This window comes from Rhagoletis zephyria, unplaced genomic scaffold, assembly GCF_001687245.7.
Source record: "Rhagoletis zephyria isolate East Lansing unplaced genomic scaffold, Rhagoletis_zephyria_1.1 Rzeph_scaffold_00496, whole genome shotgun sequence".
Taxonomy (NCBI): Eukaryota; Metazoa; Arthropoda; class Insecta; order Diptera; family Tephritidae; genus Rhagoletis; species Rhagoletis zephyria.
Genome location: NW_016157580.1, coordinates 162,113 through 188,325, shown reverse-complemented (window position 1 = coordinate 188,325; position 26,213 = coordinate 162,113). Strand labels below are relative to the sequence as shown.

Here is a 26,213-nt window from a genome sequence, read left to right as displayed (position 1 = left end):
AAATAGACGCCAGATGCCAGAAAATATGACGCCTGCACATTATGGCATTATACCTCTGACCCACGCTTACTAACTACATACATACATAAGTCCGTACTCGCGCCTAAAATGAACTGAAACTTTGATCGATGTGCATACATACATATGTCAGGTATTTGAGAATTTTAATATATTGTTTTCTTTCTCTTCTTCCCACATCGTGCCACAAATATTCTCTCCGACTCGCTGATAATTGCCAACTACTTCAACGGAACGGATACGACCCAACCAATGGATTTGCTGCATTTGTCTCGCCGCCTGGCAGTGTGCGTGCAATGGCCAGAAGGTAAGCGAACGCCTTAGTTTGAATATGTTTTGTTCATTTGTGTAATCGATTGAAGGTCGGTCTACACTATTTGTAATACAAAAGATTCTATGCGAAGACATTCATTGCGGTTATGAACACACATCCGTACACACATATTCAAATCGTTAAGAACTAATTTTTACTACATAAATCGATTTTTGAGGTTCAAAACATAATTTATAATGCGCCATATTTGACGAAGAAGTTAATGCAGACCCATTTTTGAACTTGAGGTTCTTCGTTCAATTAGTTAGGATATTAAACCATAAAACATAAAACAAGTTATGTGGAACCTCTTCTCTATGACTTGTGTAGAAAAGGAGTGCAGCATCCCACTTTAATGTACAATATTTCCGTACTAAACTATTGGATAGAAATAATTCCTGGTCGATAATTAGAATCGGTAAATTTAAAATTAAAAGTGCTCTCAACAAGTTCCGTAAAAAATGCTAGTGATTATTTTCTTTTTTTTCTCCATGTCGTTGCTATCAAAAAGTTTTTTCAATTAATAGTTGTCAAATTCAATTTTAATTACTAATATTTCTATAAACGAGTGAATAAATAGTTCCCTTTAAAACCTCTCATCTACTCGCCCGAACTACTTATTGTTTTTGTTCAATGTTTTTGTTGTGCATTTTATTTATTGTTCCTTTTGCCAATTGCCCCATGAATTATTGAATTTACATATACTATAAATATATTTATTGTTAGATTTTGGTGAACTACTAGTTTCTGTACTACCTTGGAGTACATACATATTTGAATGCAGGAATAATAATGACTTAACTCTTACTACACACACACATGCATACTCACAAAAATATTTATGTACACATTTACGTATTTATACTACTTAAATATATAAGACCTTTGAAGTATCTACATATTGCAATTTGAATATCTTGTACTTAGTTCAAATGGAAGCGTTTGCGGACAGTTGTTTTTTTTTTTTTGGTTTATGCATCTTAGTAAATAATTACTTCTTAATTAAGCTGATTATTGCAACCCGTATACATGTTTGAAGCAAACGTTTTTAAATGATTATCATCACGCTCCACTCAGCAGCACTACAACCGAATACCAAATCAATCTTCGCACCGTTAAAGCAGTGGTTAATATTTAGAAAGGTGTTAAAGTTGTTTAGAATACAATTCAAATGGATATATGTATATGTACATGTACCCTTGTGGTCAGCTGATTAAGTCAAGTGACATTCTGACTAGTTTTGGCTATTGTTCTTTTGTTTATTTAATGTTTATACTTTCTTTTTTTAAGTCTAGCACTTTACCTAACCAGCCCAACATAAATCCACATTTCAAACTTCGCGCCAACTTTGCACCCGAAAATTTTAAACTTTTTATTCAGAATTTTTAGAAAAATTTTGGGTATGCAGTTTTGTAGCTCATTAAATTTTAGTAGGTCAAAGTGTAAATTTCAAGNTGCAAACTTTGCACCCGAAAATTTTAAACTTTTTATTCAGAATTTTTTTAAAATTTTTTTGGGTATGCAGTTTTGTAGCTCATTAAATTTTAGTAGGTCAAAGTGTAAATTTCAAGGCGCTAGAAAATCGCGTTGATTTTTAATGATTTTTATGCTAATGGTGCTAGGCATTTTCTCCCATACAGACGAAACTGTCGAGCATATTTTATAAGGAAGAAAATGCACAACACCGTCAGCCAAAAAAAAAACATTATTAAAAATCAACACGATTTTCTAGCGTTTTGAAATTTGCATTTTAAACTAAAAAATTTAATGAACTTTTATTAAAAAAAATATAAATATTAAATGAACGAAAGAAAAATAGAAAAAACTGGTCAAAATGTCACTTGGCTTAATCAGCTGACCACAAGTGTATATATATATATACATTTATATGTATTTATATTCCAGAAAACTTTTCAAGAACGCCGTATTTCAGAATTTGTTTGAAGAACGTCCTATCTCAAAATTCGTTTCAAAAACGCCCTATCTCTGCTGCTGATTTAAAAACGCCCTATCTCAGGCGCTTTTGAAGAGATTTCTGAGATAGGGCGCTTTTGAAATAGCTGCCGAGATAGGTCTATCTTCCACTCAGGTGTCGAAATACTCCACCGCAATTCGTTTTAATCTCAAATTCGAGGCACCAGAAACATACATTTGGCATTAAGATTTTGTTTGTATATTTGCTGGTGCTAACTTTCGCTGAATTTGTAAAGAAAAAGAAAAATAAATGTTTTTAGATAGTTATTCCACAATGAGTTTTGCTACTGAGTGTAGATCATGAGTTGATACAAATGAGTTGAGGACTCAAATAGCTTAGAGTAAGTTTGACAGCCGTATTAATTTTTTTGGGAATGTTACTAATAATTAATCCTGTATCTATTAAGGATGCCTGCATATTAGGGCTGGGATTTCAATCCGGATATCCGAATACCTATATCTAGCAATTTGAACTTTAAGCTCTTTGAGTGTTGCTCGCCTACACTATAGAGTTCTACGAGTTTTTTTTTTCTTATAAATATCTCTCTGGGAAGTGACCATGTTAGTTATAATTTTAATAAATGCAATTTCGAAGACCTTAATAATCTACTACTAGAGCTTGACTTAGATGGCCTCTTTACAGTTTTGAGTTGTATAGGTCTACGATGCATAATTTCTGTTTGGAACATACTCCAGTATTTCCCCAACAGAGATTGTAAACTTCGAATATTGAAAGCTCTTTGGTCATTCATTAAATCTAAAAAATTTAAATCTGATGATGCTAATCTGTTTGCTGATTTTTTAGTGCCAATTATGTTGCAGATGATGCGTTGGAGCTAAAGACTTCAAGCGCATCTGATTGTCCTCTACCTTTTGGCCCCTTGTGCAAAATCGTATTGCATCCCCGAAATCATCAACCCAAACAGATATCCAAGGTTTATGTGCCATTCTTTTTAAAAATTGTCCGGCTCTCATTAAGCCTGTAACCGAGATCCACCGTTTCTAATGTAGCAATTTTTACCGAGGACTGACTTGGCAAGTTTTACGGCTGGGTATCAAATTTGTACTGACTGACTTAATATAATATAAGTCACATATATAAGGAAACAAAAATTTCCCTCTCCACTTTCCTCTTAACAATGCGCAATATAGCAGTTTTTTTCTCTTAACAACACTATTTTTCAACCGACCTGGCTTAACTCGGATAAATAGCCGAGTTTATGTTGGTGCTTTGCACGTATTTCGTCATTTAAGCGAGTGTTCGTTTGTAGCTCGGTTGCAAAAGAATGCACCTGCTATTGCTGGTTCCCATTTCGATGGCTGAGTGGAAGATCGCCCTATCTCGGCAGCCAGTTCGAAAACGCCCTATCTCAGAAAACTTTTCAAGAACGCCCTACTTCAGAATATGGTTGAAGAACGCCCTATCTCAGAATTTGGTTGAAGAACGCCCTATCTTAGCTGCCGGTTCAAAAACTCTCTATCTCAGGTTATTTTCAATGTATTTTCGTTTGAGATAGGGCGTTTTTGAACCGAATTATGAAATTGGGCGTTATTCAACTAAATTCTGAGATAGGGTGTTTTTCAATCAAATTCTGAAGTAGGGCGTTTTGGAAAAGTTTTCTGAGATAGGGCGTTTTCGAACTGGCTGCCAAGATAGGTCGATCTTCCACTCAGCCATCGATTTGACGTTCGTTGACAGGGTTCAAGATTTAGAAGTATATTTTGACTCAGAACTCACGTTTGTAGGCCATATTAATTTGATAGTGCAAATTCCTACTCCATGTTAGCTTTTGTGCGTGGATACAGTTCAGATTTTTTGGATTCGTAAAAACATAAGAAATTGTTTATTGCCTTTGTTTGGTCTCGTTTGGAATATGCTTCCAATTATCTGACGGCCTGCCCGGCGTCATATATAAATAGAATATAGCGCATCCAACTGATTTTTATTAGATTTGCACTGCGATCATTAAAATTCACACAGTTTTTGCCTTATTTAGAATCACTTGAGAATATAAAAAAATATCTCTGCTGTTCATTTATCCTAAAAGTCATAACTGCGGATGTGGATTGCCCTGATATTCTAAGTGGGATACCTCTCAATATCCCTACCAGGAGCTCGACATATTCTATTTGTACATAGATAAATCTAATTATGCCACGAAAGGTTCTATCAATCGAGCTCTTTGAGAACTTAATCGAGCTATGATATTGACATCTCACTTTCTTTAATAATATATTATTAATTAGTTTTTGTGTAGTCAGTAAGAAACTATTCATTAATAAAATAAATAATGGAAATTATTGAATATTAGCCGAATATCTGAATAACAAAATGAACATAGTATATTAAGTATCTGAATATCCGGATATTAAAATGAATATAAACCGGATATCCGTAATATTCGGATTGGACAGGTTATTCGAATACACGGATAGTCCCAGTCCTAGTACATACATATGTTTTTTGATTTTGTAAATTAAGATATTTTCTATACTTACTATACATGAGATTTGTTGATTTATTTGTTTAGAAATACTATTTTTGATCATATGATATTGAAGCAAAACCAATGGCAATACATCCCGGCATAATCACTTTATTTTGGTTGCTTACTATGAGGAATTCTCCTCATGGCATACCAAAATGTGCATAAATATGTATGTTTGTGTGTGCATATTTGAGGGGTGCTTCATTTTGTAAGGCAAAAATGAAACGCAAAATTTTTGTAAACTTCACTTACCCGCCGAAATTAATATCTTAAACGTATGTATGTATGTACATTAGACTGTACCAGGAAAAAATTCGACGGACATCTTCGAATCGTGAAGTATTTTTGCAAGGCAATTACGAAAAAATTGTGTCTTTAGCCGAACGAAGCGGTCGTATTTATCTCGAGGAGATAACCCACCCTAGGGTCAGTAAATTAGAGCTATTCAGAGAGAAAAGAGCTATTCAAAAAAATTCATCCAAATGCTTAGAGGTCGCGCACAGAGGCGGCCGCGGTGACATGAAATGCCTCAAAGACGCAAATCGTTAGTATAGTATAGAAAGGGCGTATCGCTGAAATGTAAAAAATAGCCGCAACTAACTGAAAATCTTTATTGCATAAAACTCTGTGGGGACTCCTAATTCGATGAAATGCATCATAATCAATCAAAAAGTGAATTTTGGATTTGGATGTTTAGTTAGTCAGGACCAAGAAGATGGACTCTTGTCTTTAAAAACGAATAGCCTTCTTAATTTTATGATTCGGTTGTTTTGAAAAATCCCATATGTATGTATGTGTGTATGTATACAGGTCTTCCTGCAATTATACACACTCCTACATACATACATACATATTTATAAATCTATAGTAGGTACATTTAGTATGCACGCAGCTCTCTAAGTCGCAGTATATAGAATAGAATGAATTTACTAAAATGAATATTTATTATTAAGAATGCTTTGTACATTCATGTTTGCAAAAAAATGTGCATATGTATTAGAGGTATACGCCGCCGGGCCACGCCGCCGCCGCCGCCGTTCTTGGTCATTTCACACGCGCCGCCGCCGAGTTACGAAAATATCGGCGCGGCGGCGGCGGCGGCGGCGTTCGGCGCCTAAGGAATTTTGTACAAAATTTTCATATTGTATGCACATTGAAATACATCGTTTGAAGGAACTAAATACTACTCGTATAAAAACACTATTTTACGAAATGAAAATTACATTTTTAAAAGGAGTTTTTTTTTGCATAACTTGGGCCACTGAACATTAAAAAAAAAGCGTAACTCAGAAAAAACATATGTAACACGTTTTTCGATCGAAAGCGTTTATTACAGTTAAATTAGGGTCGAATACTGGTAATCTGACGATTTTTTCCGCAGTAGAAATTTTTTTTCAATACTACAACAATACTACTTTTTTATATACTACATCAACAAGAAAGTTATACTTTAACGCCAATATCTCAGAAAGCTGTTTTAACAGAAGCGCCCTTATTGCATCTAACTCCTCAATTATTGGAGATAAAACAAAGACTAGTTGATTTTCCTGTGTTTTTTTTTAAAATTTTAAACAGAATTTTAATAAAAAGCAAACACTTTTTTTGCAAGTTTTTACATTAATAAGTTACTTTATTCTGGGGTCCCACAGACGTATACAAGAAATAGGTGGCTGTGTAAAAATTACGTTAGTATTCCTATGTAGTGGTCAAACCCCAGGAAGGTTTTGCTCTCGCGCATCGCAATATTTTCTACACAGAATTAAAGTCCCCCTTTTTGGTAAAAATTACTATTATTTTGCATTACATTCTGCTCTCCTTAGAAAAATTTGGCGCTTAATATATTAGTGGAAATTTTAACCATTTATAAGCCATTTTTCAAACAGTGGGTCAAAAAGACCCGTTCTGGTGGGAGTTGATGGGTTAAACTTTTGGAAAAAAGTAGGCCNGATGTTGATAGGTTAAACTTTTGGAAAAAAGTAGGCCAACCTTATTTTCAATATATAAATAGATAGTTGGTTGGGTATGCTACTACGACCAGTAGGTCTATTGGACCCCATAATAATATATAACCCGCAAAAAATTTTAAGAACTCCGTAAATTAACATAACGGTTGATAAGCTTATTGCAAAAATTTATTGATAGCGACATAAATTACCCCAATAACTTAACCTTTAAATTTTTTTATTTCTTTAAATTGAAATAGTACATACGGATTTGCAGAGTACATAGAGATGTATGTATATTAGGGTGCCCATCGAAAATCGTTTTTTTGTACGTTAGTACTACATATTTTCAAATTGTGGAAATTATCGATGGTCAAATTTTAAAAAATTCTTTGAAATTCAAGCAAAAATAGTCATTCAAAAACTCATGAATCTAGAAAATCGTAGTTTCTGACCTAAATCGACAGGCCGCGACCTCTAAATTTCCTTTAAAAAATCTATAAAAATAGGCAATAATATTTCTCTTAAAAACGAATAAAATTAGGGGGTTGGGTCTTTAAATTTTCAAAAAAAGCATTTTCGATGGTAAACCTAATGTATGTACTATATAGACTTTCTTCTGTTCGGCAGCAGTCAATGAATGAATTAAATAGAATTATAATCTGATGACATGATAAGATTAGAAGCTTCATGGCTCTTTGGAATCTACCTTATGGGCAGTAGCGCCGGCGTTTCCAGACGCGCCGGCGTCGCCGCCGCTGCCGATTATTTTTGAAGTTGACCACGCCGCCGCCGCAAAGCCTGTCGGCGTAAACCTCTAATATGTATGTACATAGGAACAATATGTTCGTATGTATTGCAAAAAAAATTATCACTAAAATCTTGCATTGCTGGGTCCAACTTGAGTGCATTATTTTGAATAAATGTATGTACGTATGTAATTTTATTAATACAGTTCGTAATTATAAACTAGTTATGTTCCATTACGCAAACGATAAGTTAATTTTTAACGCCATCGTGAAATTCTTTACGTAGATACACATAAAATGACTTCACACTCATGTGCATAGCCGTCATCGATTCGCCACTTCTCGCTCGCTATGTTTGAGTTCCGGTCGCTTAAAGAAGAATTTTGCATGTGAAAGCAACAACAAAGTTAGCTAGCACGGATAGACGATAGCGAGTTTGGTTGTACCTCATTGAGTTCGTTCGTTTCGCCACTCGCTAACTTTTGGCGAATCGATGACGGCTAATATTTATTTAGGATTGGATATGAAAGGCACTCAAAATTGTTTTGCATCATTCGCAAAGTAAAAAACATTAATTAGCAAATGCTCATTGTGAATTGTAAAGGGCACATAGAATGATCAATGTCAAGTATTTGAAATTTTATCAATACATGTTCTTGGAAAATACATAGAGCAAAGGAGTGTAATGTAGTATAGGCGGGTAATGTGGTAATCGTTTATTTGCTAAACTATTCACTATGCGGCAAAACTTTTTACGTACAAAGTTGTAAAATTATAAATGGGAAATAAAACAAGTGGTCAGCTGTATCTGCGGTAAGGGTTTGATTTAATAGCGGAAAAAATTTTTTCCCAATATTTGAACCTTTTAAGATGCTTTTTAAGAAGGAGAAACAAATATCGTTTGACATAACGCAGCAAGAAATATAAATTACATTCATTTTAGAGCCGGACACAACATATCATATTTAATCCATGAAAGGTTATTTTTAAATTATAAAAATGTACATAAATATAAAAATTTAAATAAATTTGGAAACATAAAAACAAAAGGCGGCTAATGCGGTATACTTCTGATATTCATTGTTTAATGGCATTAGTGTTATTTTTCTGAATAAAATACTGGAGTTTGTTAAAGACCTAGATTATTTTATTTGAAACTAAATAGTTTCGTACCATGGTCGAATTATACCAGGTCAAGTAGTAGGAGCGAGAAGAAAGATTTTGTATTCATTTGACACTATCTTATTTGAAATTTTGCCCTTAAAATTTTGTATAAAATAGCCGAATGACAGAGAATAAAGCGAGAAAGCTGTTTTATTACATCACTTGCTAATTGTGCCATAGCGAACTTTCATTTTGAAGCTTTTTTGGAATGGTTTACTTATTCTTCCTTTGGTAATTCAAATTTTTAACTATTCTTTTTTGTAAATTTATTGCTGTGTTGGTAATAAGGTATAGTTTACGAATTTTCAAGGACGACCTATACCACATTACCAGCCTGTTTTTCGTAGTGGCACTTTTGAACTTTTTTCAGATTTAACTCATACTTTTTTTTTAGCAATATTGTGATACATTTTCTGTTGGGTAGTATTTTAGCTAATGATTCAGTAGACGCATGTACACAATTTTAAAAACTTCGGACCGACGTTTTCCAAGTTATGATCAGAAAATAAATAGACATACCCCGCTACCCGAAGCTATTTTCTAGGCCACATAAAAATAATTTACTTACCAAATTTTCAAATTGAAAGAATGTTTGTTTTTAGTTTTTATTTGCAATGTTGTGTACTAAATGGGAAATGTGAATTAGGATGGTCTTTGTTTCCCTTTCTGCGCAAAGTGAAGTCGTCAGATTCGAGTTAGCTATCATCAATACATATGTGTGCGTACATATGTATTTTCATACATTCATTCAACTTGCATTCTTTTAATTACACTTATGTATTTATAAATTATAATCAAAATAGTTCTGAACTCAAAACCAAATGTATTAACTGTATTAAAAGGATATCGGTTACCAGTTACGTGGCCCTTTCTGAGTGCACCAATGGGAGCGTCACCGGTAGCGCCGATACCCACCGGAGCTGCACATGCGGCCACGCCCCTCGCGCCCGCACCGACGCCCATCGTACTCGCACCACGACCATCGGCACAAAGACGAAGGTACTGCGTACAGGCACAGGCACAGGCACACTGTAGCTATCACAATAATAATAATAAAAATGTCTTTGGTGATGAATTAAGTTTGGGCTCAGCACTTAAAAGCAGAATTCAATAACTGAAACAGCATTTTCCCCTTATTAATTCTGTAATTGTTGCGGATTTTTGTATGTAGTTTATTAACTTTTCGACTCAATGGTTTTTACTATTTTCGTCGTTTTAATATTATCCGACTCCTTCCGGGCATACACGTACACACATACATATGTATGTAGTACTCGTACTTGGTAAAATACATATGTATATCGCACACCGTCTTCAAAAGAGTCACAACTCAAAATTTGCCATTTTTGAGATTATACGCTAAAAATGTTCGCAGAGCTTTTATCTACCTGTCAGCAAAAGCTTGAGCAAATTTTTGTTATAATTTGTTAAAAAAAAAAAAAAATTTAGGTAAAGTCGCCCTTGCCCATATGATTATCATGTGCTAAGAAATAGTTTTTCGCATTTTCTGACAAACGTATTATTTTGAGTTGTGACTCTTTTGAACACTCGGTGCGCGATATTTTCGCATATTCNCTTTGAGTTGTGACTCTTTTGAAGACTCGGTGTGCGATATTTTCGCATATTCTGGAGAAGTACGTACGTAAGTGGTATGGTTATGTGATGCGGTGCCNTCGGTGCGCGATATTTTCGCATATTCTGGAGAAGTACGTACGTAAGTGGTATGGTTATGTGATGCGGTGCCTTTGGGTTGTAATGAACGCAGATTTGTAAATGCACTGAAAAATATTAGTGGATATGTTGGATATTCTAAATACTCACCTTCTTTTGATTTTTAGCCATTTTTAATACATTTATTTAGTTAATTAATGTAATGCCTCTATCTTAACGCTTTTGACAAATGTATGATATGTACATATGTATGTATGTATGAGCAAAGATATACATACATACATATGTATCTAGCAAAAAAGAATTGTGAAACATTGAGGGAAGAATAACAAATAACGATAACGGTAACTGTGCTGCCATTGCCGATGTGTGAATGACTTTTTGTGTTTTGTTGTCTTTGGAGTGGTTTCCTGTAAATAATATAAATCTAGTTGGTAGTAAATTTGAATTTGCGGTTTCATTTAGTTCTGCACGTATGTACGTACATTGCTATAGGCGTTGTGCTGTCATCAATATCAAATGCAAATTTACCATAAGTAAGCATCACTTTCTCATCAAAAATACCGTTTGCATTATTATGGATTTAAGTAGTTCTGATACACATATGTATGTATGTACATATACAATAACACCAATTACACCAAAACCGTTGTGGTAACTTTATTCGCCGAACAGGACCAGAATTCCATGCGGGCGTGGATGATAAGAGGCACTATCCCACTTCTAGTCACACATAGTGATCGCAAAAATACCCAATAAACATTTAGGTTTGTGCTCAACTTGAGGTTAGGTATTTCTCAAATCTCCAACGTTGTTTCTCAACAGTACCTCAACTGGAGCATCAAAGCGTTCTCAACAAAAAGGGCATTTTTCTTTGTATGAAAAAAGGACTGTTTCTCAAGTTGAGAAAATGCTAGTTCTCAACTTGAACTCTAATGTAGTTCTCCAATTGGTCTCAAACATATCGCTGAAATACTGAAATTGAAATAGTAAAATACCCTATACCTTTTTGATTGAAACCAGTGTTGGCACTAATCGATTGATTTTTTAATCAATTAGTTAATTTGATTAAATTCAATGGAATTACAGTTAATCATGATTTAATTTAATCTGATTAAATAGTTAATCGTAACCGTGATTAAAAAAATTAATTTTTAATCATTAACCCTTAATTTTATTAAGTAGGTTTGGTGATTAATTAATTTATGCTGGAATTGTCTTTTGCACACAAGGTCAGTTAATCGGGTATGGCTAAGTCGGTTTCCCTCATAAATCTAAGCAATTTGGTATGCATTTTGATTGTGATCTATTAGCAGCAGACGTTATGAAAACTAGGTTTTATATCTCCCTGCACATGTGCCATGGGTTGTCAAACTTCCCAGTTTTTGTTATACAAATTATGATTATTATTTGTTTATATAAGTATTATGTGTTTTTCATGCAGACAAACTAGACCACTTAATCAGATTTTTTTTTTTTAATCGGATTACCGATTGATGATTAATATTAATTAATCGTAATCACAATCGACGATTAACGATTAAAAGAATTTAATCATTAATCATACAGGATATTACGATTAATTAATTTTAATCGTTAATCGCGATTAACATTTTAATCGTTAATTTTTAATCGTTAATCAGATTAACATTTTGCCAACAAGTGATTGAAACGATATATATAGACGAATTTAAATATTAATTTTTCATTTTATTACTCCTTTTGTATTATGTAGTTAATCAATATCGTATTACAATAATTTACTTCACAGTATACAGTCCGACAGTAATTTTGCCACTTGATTCACTTCGCGTTTTATTTTGTTTCAAGAATATTTGAGGATACTTTGAAGATTGTTTACTTTTCGTTGGTAGTTTTCCCCTCTATATAGCTTTAGTTTTTCACTTGATAATTAAAAATTTGTATCTCTATCACTTTTTACGTATCTGCGCGTGGGTTGGGGATGAGTTGGAGAATGATGTTGGGTGTCAACTTGAGAACTATGAATTTCTCCAAGGTTGGAGAAATATTTTTTTGGTGTTTATTGGGTAATTACAATTATGCATTCCTAAATTTACATATACACACACATACATACATACATACATATGTTTACATGTATGTAGCATAGTTATATTGTTATCACCTTTTTATTTGAGTTAAAAAGCGACGTTTGTTTGCATGCGAACTTCTGCAATAAATACATATATACGTTTTCTTTTCTCGAAATAATGGGCCTCATGCATAAAAAGTGAGCTTAAGCTCCGACTCGATTTTCAGTACAAATTCTTGAGCTTGAGCTCACCCTTTCAGTGCAAAAATTGAGTCTGAGCTTAAGCTCACTTTTTATGCATAAGGCCCAATGTTGCATTTATTCTGCCCGGCGCCAGGGCTGTCATAAGTTTTCGTGTTCTTTTCTCAGCATCTTCATATGCATATTGCGTGCTCTTTCCTTAAAACGGTGCACTCTGATAATGTTGCCATATAAGAAGACATTTTTTTTTCGAGAAAATAAAACGCCATTAAACTTAAGAAATGAAAGGCATATACATACATAACTACAGAGTGGCGACTAATAACTTTTGCCCATTTTTTTTTTTAGAAAACAAAAACAGTCCTTTATAGATTTTGCGAGGGGAGTATTTTATTGCTAATTCTCTACATATTTTTCTGCAATTTTATTAATTTATTCCATATCTTCTATAACCGTAGGCTAATTTCCTCCATTTTGAGCCCTTTATACTCGCCATTTTGTCCGATGATATAAGGCCTCATGCTCAGCAGCAACCGAATAGACTCGAAACTGGTGACTAGGTCGGCCATTCATTCGACCTATCATGTACAGTTTTTCTTTCTTTTTTTGTAATTTTTTATACAAAGTCGTAAGAAAAAATACACCTGAAACAACTTGCACGCCGCATCTACTTATCTCCCAAAGTGTACACTGCTGGCAAATGCAAATAAGGATTAAAATTTTACAACTAATTAATGAAGTTAAAGTAAAATATGTACAAAATTAACAGTAAAATACTCTCTTCCCAAAATCTCTAAATGACCCTTCTATCTTTCAAAAAAAAAATGTGTAACAGTTATTCGTCGCCACGCTGTACATACAACTTTACTATGCATACTACTACATACATAGTATTTAAGCATTATCGAATTGCTCATTAAATGTCCACAATGGTAAAATACCTTTCTATGAATGAACAAATTTTACACATGATTTGCTTTTGTTTACGTCTAAACACATTAATTCCCGCCCATATATATTTGTATGTATGTATGTATGCATGTGTGAATGATGGATAAAAATAAAAACAAAAATTGGCCAGCGCCGTAGTGAAATTTATATAATCATCGGAATTCATTGAGTTAGAAGATTTTAGCAATATCTTCGATTTGCAGCATCCTTTTACAATTTGTGCAGCAAGTTTCGCGCTGAGGCTGGTAGACTAAAGACAATAGTGACACTATGTAGGCTTTCAAATTTAACCTTTAATGATTTATTTGGGAAGGAACTTCCGTTTTACCTTGTCAATTTCGGATTGAAAATAAACTCGGTTTCGGTGTTGCAGCATCTTCAGTGTCATTTTACGTTCTTTTGTGATTATAGATAGGCCGTTCTAGTCCCCTTTGTGTATATCGTCGGTTTATCCATCTGCAGTTTTCACAAAACCTGCGCTCTCTGATGTTACAACCCGTCTGGGGGACTTACTTAACTGTCATCACCAGGGCCGAAAAGTTGAAGCTTTTGCTTGGAATCGCTTATTCTGCTCATTCGAGGTCTTTAACGATCATGCTTAGTTTGCTCGTTTCATTGTATTAAGCTTAGTACGTATGTACCTTTTAAGTACACGTTCAAGAAATAAATTGCTATTATTTCGTGTATGTGTGAATAGTAGCATCCAAGGAGTTTTGACATCTGATATTTTACAGCCTGCTGTCTCACACCTGCACTCTTCACAAACAAACTTTAGCGAACCATAGTAGAATGCGTGGCAAATTTCTTAAGAACTTCGTACTGTTTAAGCAAATTTGGCTCAGTAAATTATTCTTGACCATTTCTTGGACTTTTTTTCGTCGAAATAACAAATGTTTACAAATAATAACATAAAAACAGATTTTTTTTTTAATCAACCGCACCTTCAGTTGCATTGCTGCTTCGATACAAAAATTTAAAACCAATGGTTTTTCTCTACGGGAAGGGGCATTGGTGTTATAACGAATATTTAAAAAATTAAAACGACCAGCGCAGATCTCTATTATTTGAGAATATCAAGCAACACTTGTATGTCGATTGTAATTTTTCAATCCTTGAAATAAATCGAATAAAAGCAAAACATTGAACTGTACTTAATTTTTGTTGTTTTGCGAGCATATTTACCAGTGTTTCAGTGCTTATCTAAGCGCTTAAAATGGATGTTTTCTTGCTTATTTTCTTCGGCCCCCTTATTTTCATTTTGACGCATTTCAGTGTTGATTCTTTTACTTTTTGGTGGCGTTGCTTTTTGTTTCCGCTCAATTGAATTTTTATAATTTTTGAAAACAAAAGAAAAGACGTTTGAAATAAAGGGAGCAATAAAAATTTCGAATTTGCTTACTAAGCAAACGTTTATATTTGGTTTTATACAAATTAATAATGTTTAAAAAAATACGTATACATATTTGGTATATGTATGGTGTATGAAAATATCCCTTTTATCCCTAACATANTGTTTAATGTTTATTTGGTATATGTATGGTGTATGAAAATATCCCTTTTATCCCTAACATACANCATTGTAATTTTTCAATCCTTAAAATAAACCGAATAAAAGCAAAACATTGAACTGTACTTAATTTTTGTTGTTTTGCGAGCATATTTACCAGTGTCTCAGTGCTTATCTAAGCGCTTAAAATGGATGTTTTCTTGCTTATTTTCTTNGATTGTAATTTTTCAATCCTTGAAATAAATCGAATAAAAGCAAAACATTGAACTGTACTTAATTTTTGTTGTTTTGCGAGCATATTTACCAGTGTTTCAGTGCTTATCTAAGCGCTTAAAATGGATGTTTTCTTGCTTATTTTCTTCGGCCCCCTTATTTTCATTTTGACGCATTTCAGTGTTGATTCTTTTACTTTTTGGTGGCGTTGCTTTTTGTTTCCGCTCAATTGAATTTTTATAATTTTTGAAAACAAAAGAAAAGACGTTTGAAATAAAGGGAGCAATAAAAATTTCGAATTTGCTTACTAAGCAAACGTTTATATTTGGTTTTATACAAATTAATAATGTTTAAAAAAATACGTATACATATTTGGTATATGTATGGTGTATGAAAATATCCCTTTTATCCCTAACATACACCTTTTAGTGTGGGTAACCACGATGTTTTTCAAATAAGGCAGATCGGAATATGCGTTCCCTGGGAAAGCAATACCCATAATAATTGTACCATGGGGTACACCCGTAGTTTTATTTTTTTAATCTTTGCTTATTGCCGAAAAATGTAGATACAAATTTCAGCTTTGCTTTTCGTAGCTTATTCTTCTATGAGAATTTTCTTATTATTGTGCAGATTTTCTTTCTTTGTGGTTTTCTAAATATTTTTCATACTCACTATTGGCATTGGGCATAATCATAAGACTTATATAGACCATAGCCATGCATAAGCCTAACTAATTTTAAAATGCCTAAAGCTGCGAATCTACTAACGTAATGATAAGAGTTTGGAACAGTTTGTTAAAAAATGACATCGATGGCTATATTCTACGAGAGATTATCAATCAGCTAAAAATATGTATGTTTCTCAACACAAGATTTGGTGACTATAAACATAAACTCTTTTCTCAGTGTTCTAATAGCAATATGTCATACCCTTTTAAATATTTTTCTGCATACATGTTTACATACATAAATATATTTATAACTAGGCTTATTCTTAAGAGATTTGATTTGGTTACTGTGCAAGTGCTTTCGTTAATTTTGTGGTGGTTTTTCGGGAAATATAAGAATAGATTTGCAGGCATCTTGCGAAAATCTCTTCAATTCAGACGTCCGATCGGATATGTGTAGCTGAAAAGCCGTAAAAATTTAAAACTGTTTGAGCTCGATTTTTGTGATGGTATTCATTTTGAAATTGTTTTAACAGCAAATACTAAAAGCCGCATGATCCAAAGCAGAGAAAAAAAAACCAAATAGTATAAGGAAAATATTAAGCAAAATAAAAAATCCCCATACAAAAAAAGAAGAAAAATAGGGACTTTTGGGCATATTCAAAACAAGTTTCTGATCCTTAAATTTATTTTACAGCGAATTCTTCGTATATTAATTTAAGCGGCATGATTCATACTTTTTTTGCGTATAATACTTTTTTTTTTGTATTCCAAAACAGGGATACTTCGGTTTTTCCAAAATACTGCCTTTATACGAAAAAAATACTTTTTTAGCTCACAAATCTTTTAAGGCTACAAACCGATTTAAACTAACAGGCCCCTATTGCGAGTGTCGACTGGAGGAAGAATGGAAATTTGTCGATCGAGTCGATCATCTTTTATTTTGCTATTGTGTAACTTGATCGATAAAAAATTGTACTATTGTGAATGGTGGACTGACTTGTAAACAGCTGTTTGTTTGTTTACATTTGTTTCTTTAGTGATTCATTTACATCATTTTTAAAATAATTGCTTTTATTATAAAATTTAAAAAATTGATACAGTTGAAATATGGTTTAGTGATGAGGAAGATGATGTGGAAGCTAATAGATTAGTAGAGTTGGCTAAAGCAAGGAGGGAATTCGCGAGCGAGATTCGTCGGATTCCTTGGAGTTGGAAGATGAAGTGTATGTACATATGTATGTGAATTTTATGAATAGAAGTTGCGTTCCACATGCTTCACGGTTTGTAAGTTTTACAGGATTTGCAGGAAAAGCTGTTTTACTCATTAATAAACTTTATGGAGGTTTAAGAAATACGGTACGGTTTAGTTATTTGTACAATGATGTTGGGTTTTTGTGTCCAAACGCCTGACCCGAGTTTAAAAACTTTAACATACAAGTGTAGTGAAAGAATTCAACTTTAATTTAAAATAAAGATTTAAATTTTCCGAGCACTAGGTAATTAATAAATTGTGCAGTTTTTTGTAAACTTTGATGTTGGTTCTGCGCAAAAACATTGTGGATGGCGTAGCCGGAAAGAAATACTGTATTGTATATCTTTCACAATAGCAGCGGAGCTTCCGCCAATACTCTTTCCGAAAATTCCTTTGCCTATGTCCTCATTCTCCTGCATCAGGTCGACCAACCGCGCAAGTTGCCTTTTGTTGCTTACAATTTTTGATTTGTAAAGACTGGTTTTCACTATGTCATATTTTGACGCCAAAATTTGGCGACATATTTTGACACAACTTTTTCTATACCTTTGCCAATGATATTACGGCCCAAAAACTGGCAGATAGCCGATTTAGCAGCGCAGGTACACGACTACAGATCTTTCCTGATCAAAATCAAGCGATAAACCGCTTTTTAATCCCATTTGACAATGTCTTTTCACTTATTTGACGACAAATGCCACTGAATTTTTGACATAGTGAAAACCAGCCTTAATTCAGACACATACATACATACATATGTATATTTCACAATTTTTAATTTTAGTACCACTTTCTTATGTAAATTTTAAAAACGCAAACTCCAACGACTAAAAAACAGCAATAGAAGGATGAGCGATTAAAAAGTGTTCACAATGACATCGATAATCGATTAATAGTCGTTTATCTACTGCCAGTCGACATTCGCAATGGAGGTGTAATTTTTTTGCCAAAAATTGGATTTGCTCACAAAAGCTCTTGACTCAAGCCCTATCCATTCGTCCTGAAATATACTATCCAGAAATGCGATTGCCTTACTTTACGTGGTTTTGTGCCTTAAACGACGATATACAGGGCAGCGTTGCCACATTTTATTTTCAAAGAAACTGTGAATTTTCAAGCAAAAAACTGTATTTTCAACAAAAAAGCTGGAACCTTGAAAAAAGAAGGAATTTTTGGAATGTTAAGGTTTTTAACCGTTTGATTGGAATTCAGTTGATCCTTATTTATTCAAAAGAGTAAACGCTGCACCTCCATCGCCACTTTTTCACTTAAAAATTTACTTCCAATAAAAACAAAAGATTTAATTTAGATTTAAAATCAAAAGATTTAATTTATTCATTCAGATCTGAGCTAGGAGATAATTAAAAAAAAAAGAACTGTAAACTTGTCTAGGAAACTGTGGTTCACAGTTGAACCTGTGAATATGGCCACATTGATACAGGGTGTCTTAGACCACCCTCCACCTCCTCGAAAATGGAGGGAAATATCTTTTATTAAACTCAAACACAACATATGACATATGTACCAAATCGGGTAGGTTCTATCTTTTGGTGAATTTAACGACTTCCGGTTCAGTGCTCGAACAGTGGAATGAATTTGACACAACAGTAACTCATTATTTTTTGCAAATGCAAAAAGAATGTGAAATGATCGAAAGAGAAAAGTTTCCTTATTACAGGTCCGTTCTGCGCTAGTAATAAAACTTTTGTGAAAGTTAAATAAAGTTCCCGCCTATTTTTAAACCTTATAAGCTGGTAACATGATATTAGCCCGTGAAATATGCAATAACAGGATTTCTACAACCCTGCAAAAATCGTTGGACCATGTAGTCTATTTGTGGTATATTGGAGTACTTACAAAAGTGCTCCTCTGTCATGCTGTAGCGGACCAACTCGTGTCTCTGCACCAGCTTATTGTTACCCGATCACTGCTCGTGTTTTAACGACATGTGATTGAAGTTAAGCATTTGAAAGTACATTTGCATGTCTGGCTGTAGCTGAACGTGTAGAGATGCTAGCTGTTAGTTCTTAGCTCCCAGCATGTTCGGGTTCGAATGTCGTCAGAGGCAACATGTAATTTTTAATTTTTGTTTCTGGTTTTTATTAATTTCAAAAAAAGCATCTGCGAAGTGAAGAACAAAAGCGTGTACAAACGAAAAAATATAACGATAATGTCATTGGAGTATGTTGGGAGTAGTTTTGTGCTGCTCTGATGTAATGCAGAGATGGAGTACATGGTCCTGCCCTAGGACATCGCAATGTTAATTGGACCATATTTTTTATATGAATTGTGGTTAATTTTGGAGTACTCCTTGGACCTTCGGGAGTACTCTTTACATGCATGCATGGAGCAGTCGCGATTTTTGCAGGGAAATATCCATAGCTGAATTGCCGAATAAATTGCCAGTGTTACCAATGTACCTAGCGAATTGCGATTACAAGAACTGGTAAAAAATGTTGGCAATAAAATTGTCCGGTTACCTAATTTTCAGCAACATGCAAAATAGACAGACCTGTTAGACGCCAATTTTGTAGTATAAAAAATATTTGACCAAAAAACGAATAACTGCTCGAATGTTTAGTGGGACATAGTATTTATTAAAAACGAACACCTGGGGTCAAAACGAATTGCGATATATTCAAATCAAAGTACATGCCATACACTAGGGTTGTATATTTTTTCGGGAAGTTGTCAATATTTAACTTCATTACATACTAGGTGACTTAAATGCACATAATATTATGTATGTATGTATATTAAATTGCCGAGTACAAACGAGAGGTTGAGTGAGTTGTTTGTTTATGGATTGCTTTCTTATTAGTGTTTAAAAATGTTGCAAGTTAGTCTCGTTAGACACCGCAACATCTTGGCGTCTTTTAATACTCGATATGAAGAGAAGAGTTTATTGTTGAATGTGAGTGCGCAGTGCTAGTATGTTCTTGTAGTGATTGATTAATAAATTATTGCAAGCTAAAACTAAATAAATATTTATCATATTCGAATTATGTATGTATAATTTACTGCCTTTTATTAACTATAAAATACTCCTAACGTTTCCAAAATTACTCTTATGTATATGTATACTTACGTACGTACAGTTGTGGTCATCTGATGTAAGTTGCATATTGACTAGTTTTGGTTATTTTTCTTTTATTTATTTTATTTTTATTTTCTTACACAAGTCTGGCACATTAGATTACAAGCACCATATATGTATGTAAATACACATTTCAAAGCTTTGTACAAAAATAATAAAACTGTAACAAACAATTTCCCCCTAAAATGTGAAACTTTTTTATTCAGAGTTTTTTAACAAAATTTTTGTATGCCGTTTTATGGGCCATCAAATTTTAGTAGCATAAAGACGCTACAAAATCGCATTGAACTTTAATGGTTTAGCTGACGGTGATGGGAAGAAATTCCATATAAAGTATGAACGACAATTTCATTTATTGAGAAGAAAATACCTAGTACCTGGAAACTTGCACTTTACTTATGAAACTGTACACCTATTTTTTTTTTTTTTTTTTTTAATTCATTATAAAACGTTTGAAATTTTTGGGTGGCAATTAATAAAAGTTTGTTCAATTTGTATAATTTTTGTACAATGTTTGAAATGTGGATTTATATGGCGCTTTGTTATGTAATGTGCTAGAATTTTACAAAAAAAAAAAATTAAATTAACAAAAGAAAAATGAACAAAAGTAGTCAAAATGTCACATAACTTTATCAGCTGACCACAGGGTCATGTATGTATGTATATATAGAATGTATGTACATAAACATCTATCTGTAGCAAAAAGCCGTAATCGCTTACGTCTGGAATCTGTCTTTACAATAATGCACTTTTCGCTTTTTCATTTAAGGATTTTTATGAGGATTGATTAGCATATTGGGAAATTTTTTCTGATATCAAATTTAGCATTTTTACATTTATTTTGTGGTATTATGGAAATCGTTAGTGAGACAAGCGAACGGAGCGAACGTTGCGTGTTTTTGCTTTATCCATACTTATGTATGTATGCAAATTTTAGTTAAACGTAAATTTTATAAAATTTGTACGTCATTTAAGCAGTGTGTGTTTGTGCGTCATTTAAGCCGCTACTTTTTGTATTTATAAATGTATATAATGTATATTGTAATCTGTACTTTCCGGTTACTTAGATTCACATACTTTTTTATACAAAGTTACAATATCAGTATGTATTTGTCAAGTCAACACTTACATATATACCTATACGAGAAGCTATGTATGTAGAAAAACAGACGATGAGCAAAACTAACCGCATGCGTTTTTCGTTCTTTTCTTTTCTATTTTTCTTCTTTTTGCAAATCATACACAAACTGAAACAATAAATCATCGAACATACAACGACAACAAACAAACACATGCGCAAACAAACACCCAAACAATATCTATTCACCACGAACAATGAACAATGAACAATGAACGCGCTTCGTGTCGCGCGACACCTGCCGCCCCGAATATTGCATTCACGTCTAATAACACACAAACATGCGTACTGTACTTTATACTCATGCTCACACACGCACGCACGCACACAAATTCACAAACTGTTTGGTTGTTGTATTCGATTGTTATTCGATGCTGGTCTCAAACGCGGACATCCACAACAACGAACTCAATACACGAAACACACTCGGACTGACTGTGCATCGCTTTCTCTGAATCTGCGCGCCCCCACAAACCAGCAACGGTAGCTGCTGCCGCCGCCATGCGTGGCGTCGCCATCCAACGCAGTCATATGGGAGTTGTAGGGGCGCCATTCAACCCAGCTTTGGCCGCCGTCGCTGTGGCCGCCCAGCAACAACAGCATCACCATCACCATCATCACCAGGCACACCACCATTCGCACCACGCCGCGCAACAAGCGGCGCACCACCAATTGGGAATGCAGCAGGCGCTGCACATGCAGTCCGCAAACGCCACAAATCAGGCCCATGCCGCTGCCGCCGCCGCGATACAGAATAGCGCCGCCGCCCAGCAGCAACTGCAATCGCTGGCCCAATCAGCTGCAGCCGCTGCAGCCAACACTCCGCAGGCGGCCAACGCTGCAGCAGCTGCATACGCAGCTCGCTTGGGCGCCACAGGCGCGGCCGCACAGACGCCATCCGCTGCTGCTGCTGCATCCATTGCCGCCGCAGCAAATGCAGCCGGTAACGCCTTGCACGGATTCACACCGTAAGTACAATAATAAAGAGCGATTTATCTAACTTGTTTGTATGCGTATACTCTATTATTATATTTTTGTACGTATGTATGTATGTTTGCTTAGCCATAACATAAGTTTGAGTAAAGCAACTCTTTTTTTAATTCAAAACCACTTATTTATCAGCAATATTTTGCTTATGAATCCGTTTAGGAAGTTCTTGTATGAGCAGTAGCTTTACTTACTTAGTTATTTACATATTTCTTCTTAGATAGCCGTGACTAAAAACATACATATTACATATTGTTATTGTCTCTAAAACAAAGCTTTTTTCATATTGCATATATAAAGCCAAAGTTTAGCTATTTATGTATGTATGTGCGCGTATACGCACCTTTACGTTTATGAATGTGCGCATTTATGTTATTTATTTTGTAGCATACATGCAAGTACATACATACATACATGTCTACATATGTACGCGAGAATGTAGATACAGAATGTGTTTGATTATGCACCAGATCCTACTCCAGCATGACTTTATATTTACTTACCTACCTACATACATACATATGTATATCCTGCTTTCCCAACCTCCTTGTGTGTTTACATGCATATATGTATTCGTATGCTCAAACTTATGTACATATGTATGTATATCGATTTTCGCCACATTAAAGTACTGCATTTTTTAACACTTAATTAATTGAATTCTTTGAATGAGGTGTGAGTGTCTCGAAGCAAAGTTTGTATTTTTGATTATGGCTATATTTTATCTAACAGTAAATATCCATTTAAAAACCGTACACAAATAAACAGTTGAGCAAGTTATGTTTATTCTAATCATTTTGTGAATGCCCTAAATATGTATATATATGTAGGAACGCACGTATTGAATGAAGTTCGAGCTGGCCGCCTGCGTGTGTGTCGATCGGCAAAAGCCAGTTCTTAGTGAATAGCTATAGAAGATTCAAGATTGATGCTTCTTTGTGGGCTAAGATAGATGTATAATTCGAATGCAGCTCTATTTTCAAATGCATATGCAAGTTTTAATATTTTTTTTTTAGCTGCACGGTGTTTAGTTGTTTTTGTACTTCTTGTAAGCATTTATTTAGCTGATCGCCCGATTTATCGCATTGGCGAATTCCAACATTTTTTCTCGAATATTTTTTATCTGCTTGGAGCTCATTCATGAAAATCATTTCAAATATTAAACCTGCTAATACTTTATTCAATTTAAAAGTGATTGAGGTGAAAGGTCAGGGAAGTTTTAAGGTTTTTTTTTTTTGTTTTTTGTTTTAGAGAAGCGAACTGCTTTCATAAGAAATTTGTTTTTTTCCTAGATTTAGGGTCAGGATTAGGGAAATTAAATATAGCGTAGCCCTGAAATCGGTCTAAATGAAATTGATGTTTAATATTTTTGCATAATGGAGGTGCTAAATAAATACATATATCCATCATACATATGTACATATGTACATATAATGTACTCCTTCTGAGTATTGTTTTTATTAAGCTCATTTAATAGCGAAACAGTGAGCCTAAGTACATATGTACCGTTAATATGAATCGTGCGCTATACGTACAACTGCGAACTGCGAGGTTCTCCATGGATTGAACGCATTCGATAAGCCTTCTTGGAATAATAAAATAAAATAAGTCAAACAAGGCAGGGGATGTTTGAATTTTGCTTTTAAGTACCCCACTCTCATTATCGAATTTAGTGATCTATGACATCTGACTTTTGAAATCTAACATAATATCTTTTATATATCTCCTACAGCGTTTACTATGATCCCTTCTTAGCAGCCGCTGCAGCTTCCGCCGATCCAAATTTGCGATTCCAGGTAAATTTGCAAAAATGCAACAAAAACAAAAAAAATCAACACTTACTATTAACTGATATTGGTACAATCATCTTTAAATGAAATTTTATAAATTATACGTATAATTAGCGTTAAGTCTTACTTAGATATAAAATTACGGATTAATTATTAATTAGTGGTGTCTTATCTAAAGTGTGAGTTTTGAAAATTTACATATCGTAATACAAATTTTACAGGCAGCCAAACCGGTCTCGGAAGTTCCAGCCGCACAGCCAGCAGCCATTCTAAATGTAATTTCCCAATTATTGATACCCCTAGTACCCGTAACTCTTTATGTGTCAGCGTTATTCTCACTTTTCATAAAATCCACTTTAGTTTACGATTTCATTTTGGGGTTTTGCGCCAATTCTGCAATTTTCAATTTTCTAATAAATTTTATTTTTTTTTCGTATTTGTATTTGTATGTACCTGATTTTCATTAGTTTTGGTCTGAATTACTAATCATACAATTTTCATAAGTCATCGTACGTACATATGTATTTAGGTACATATGTGCATTTTATACATAATATGTACATACGGAACTACATATCGCACGTTTAATAATATGTATATAGAATGCGTATTCATGGAAACGCGTAAATGCCTCGTAGCCTCGTAGCCTCGTAGCCGCGAAAACCTCGTCAATAAACCGTTTTTCCATACAAAATTAAAAAAGTTTACGAGGTTTACATGGTTGCCGAGGCATTTACGCGTTTAGATGAATTGCCAGAAAACCGATGGAAATAGACATATCTATGTATGTACATACACATCTTCGGTTTTTTGGGAAGTTTAGTTATCTGATTGACTTAACATATTCTTCTTATCAAGCTTATTAATTGTATGATAAAAAGTACAAAAATGTAAATTTTGAATTAACTCGCTATATACATAACACTGGTTTACAGCAAAAATGCACACTGGGTGCTGTAGGGTATAAATACCTTCTTCTTTTATACGTGTACAATTTTTATTTGTTTGTTCAATTGTTCTTAGATTTTATTAGAATTTCTAAATCAAGGCGAATTTATATAAGGTGGTGTTACTAGCTCAGCTGATTTTGTATATGTGTTTCGCCGCACGGCTTCTGATATCAAATTGAAAAATTTTGTTTGAATTCCTACGCACACTCTTACAGATTTTGACAGTTTATGCCGCCAAAGCAAAAACAAAATACATGTAAATTTTTGTTTTTGTAGTCCTGCTATCACCTTACATTAATTCGCCTTGTTCTAAATGAAACGTTTTTAAAATCATTAATTTAAAAGGCTTCAAACTACATACATAAAATTTTCTAATGAGCAATAAATAATTCAAAATTTTAAATAAGAAAATATCATCATGATATATTGGCGATCCTGCATTATATGTATGTAACTTGGACTACCAAAAAATGACGAAGATCAAATGTCTATCAACGAAAAGCGCCACATCAAAGGAGAAACAAATCTCTTTCGAAATGTTTCAGCGGCTAGCTCGATGTGCATCCGCTGTTGTCCTTTCCGCTGCAATAGTGTGAAAATGTTTGCCAGTCCAACTGCCACAACTGTAAGCAACATCAATCTATACAAACGCAATTCTTATGTCCTTCAATATATGTACATCAACAAAGGCAAGCCTCGGCAACAAGTCACTTGTCCAGTTAATCAATCGCTCCACATGGACAATTTTGCAACCTTAATTTCAACAACCTGCCACATCACATCTTCCTGAATCCGCGCCACCACAACCACAATTTTAGTAAGCAACCTAGGATTGGCGCCCTGCTCATTTACCGGCACTGCTACCGCAACAGCAGCCGTCAAGCCTCAACGTCTATGACCACAGCCAACAGTTCAACACCACAGATGTTAGTCACTGTTGTGCCGCTTAACACTGTATGGGTTCTAGGCTCTTAATCAACAATAACAATTGAATACATTACAAATGCAGCAACATTTACAGCATCAACAAGAAGGTCAACAGCTGATGCAGCAACATCATGTCGCAGCAATAACAACAAC

The 26,213-nt window shown here is 34.2% G+C and overlaps 1 protein-coding gene across 2 annotated transcripts in view; it reads left to right on the top strand.

Annotated features, from left to right (window-relative positions):
- Rbfox1 (RNA-binding Fox protein 1) overlaps positions 1-26,213 on the top strand; it is a 90,222-nt gene that overhangs the window by 50,959 nt on the left and 13,050 nt on the right. For both annotated transcript variants that reach the window (XM_017612080.1, XM_017612079.1), the window contains exons 7-10: positions 305-325; positions 21,885-22,374; positions 24,126-24,189; positions 24,405-24,458. In XM_017612080.1, coding sequence (XP_017467569.1) covers positions 305-325; positions 21,885-22,374; positions 24,126-24,189; positions 24,405-24,458 — 629 coding nt within the window. The remainder of the gene's footprint in view (positions 1-304; positions 326-21,884; positions 22,375-24,125; positions 24,190-24,404; positions 24,459-26,213) is intronic.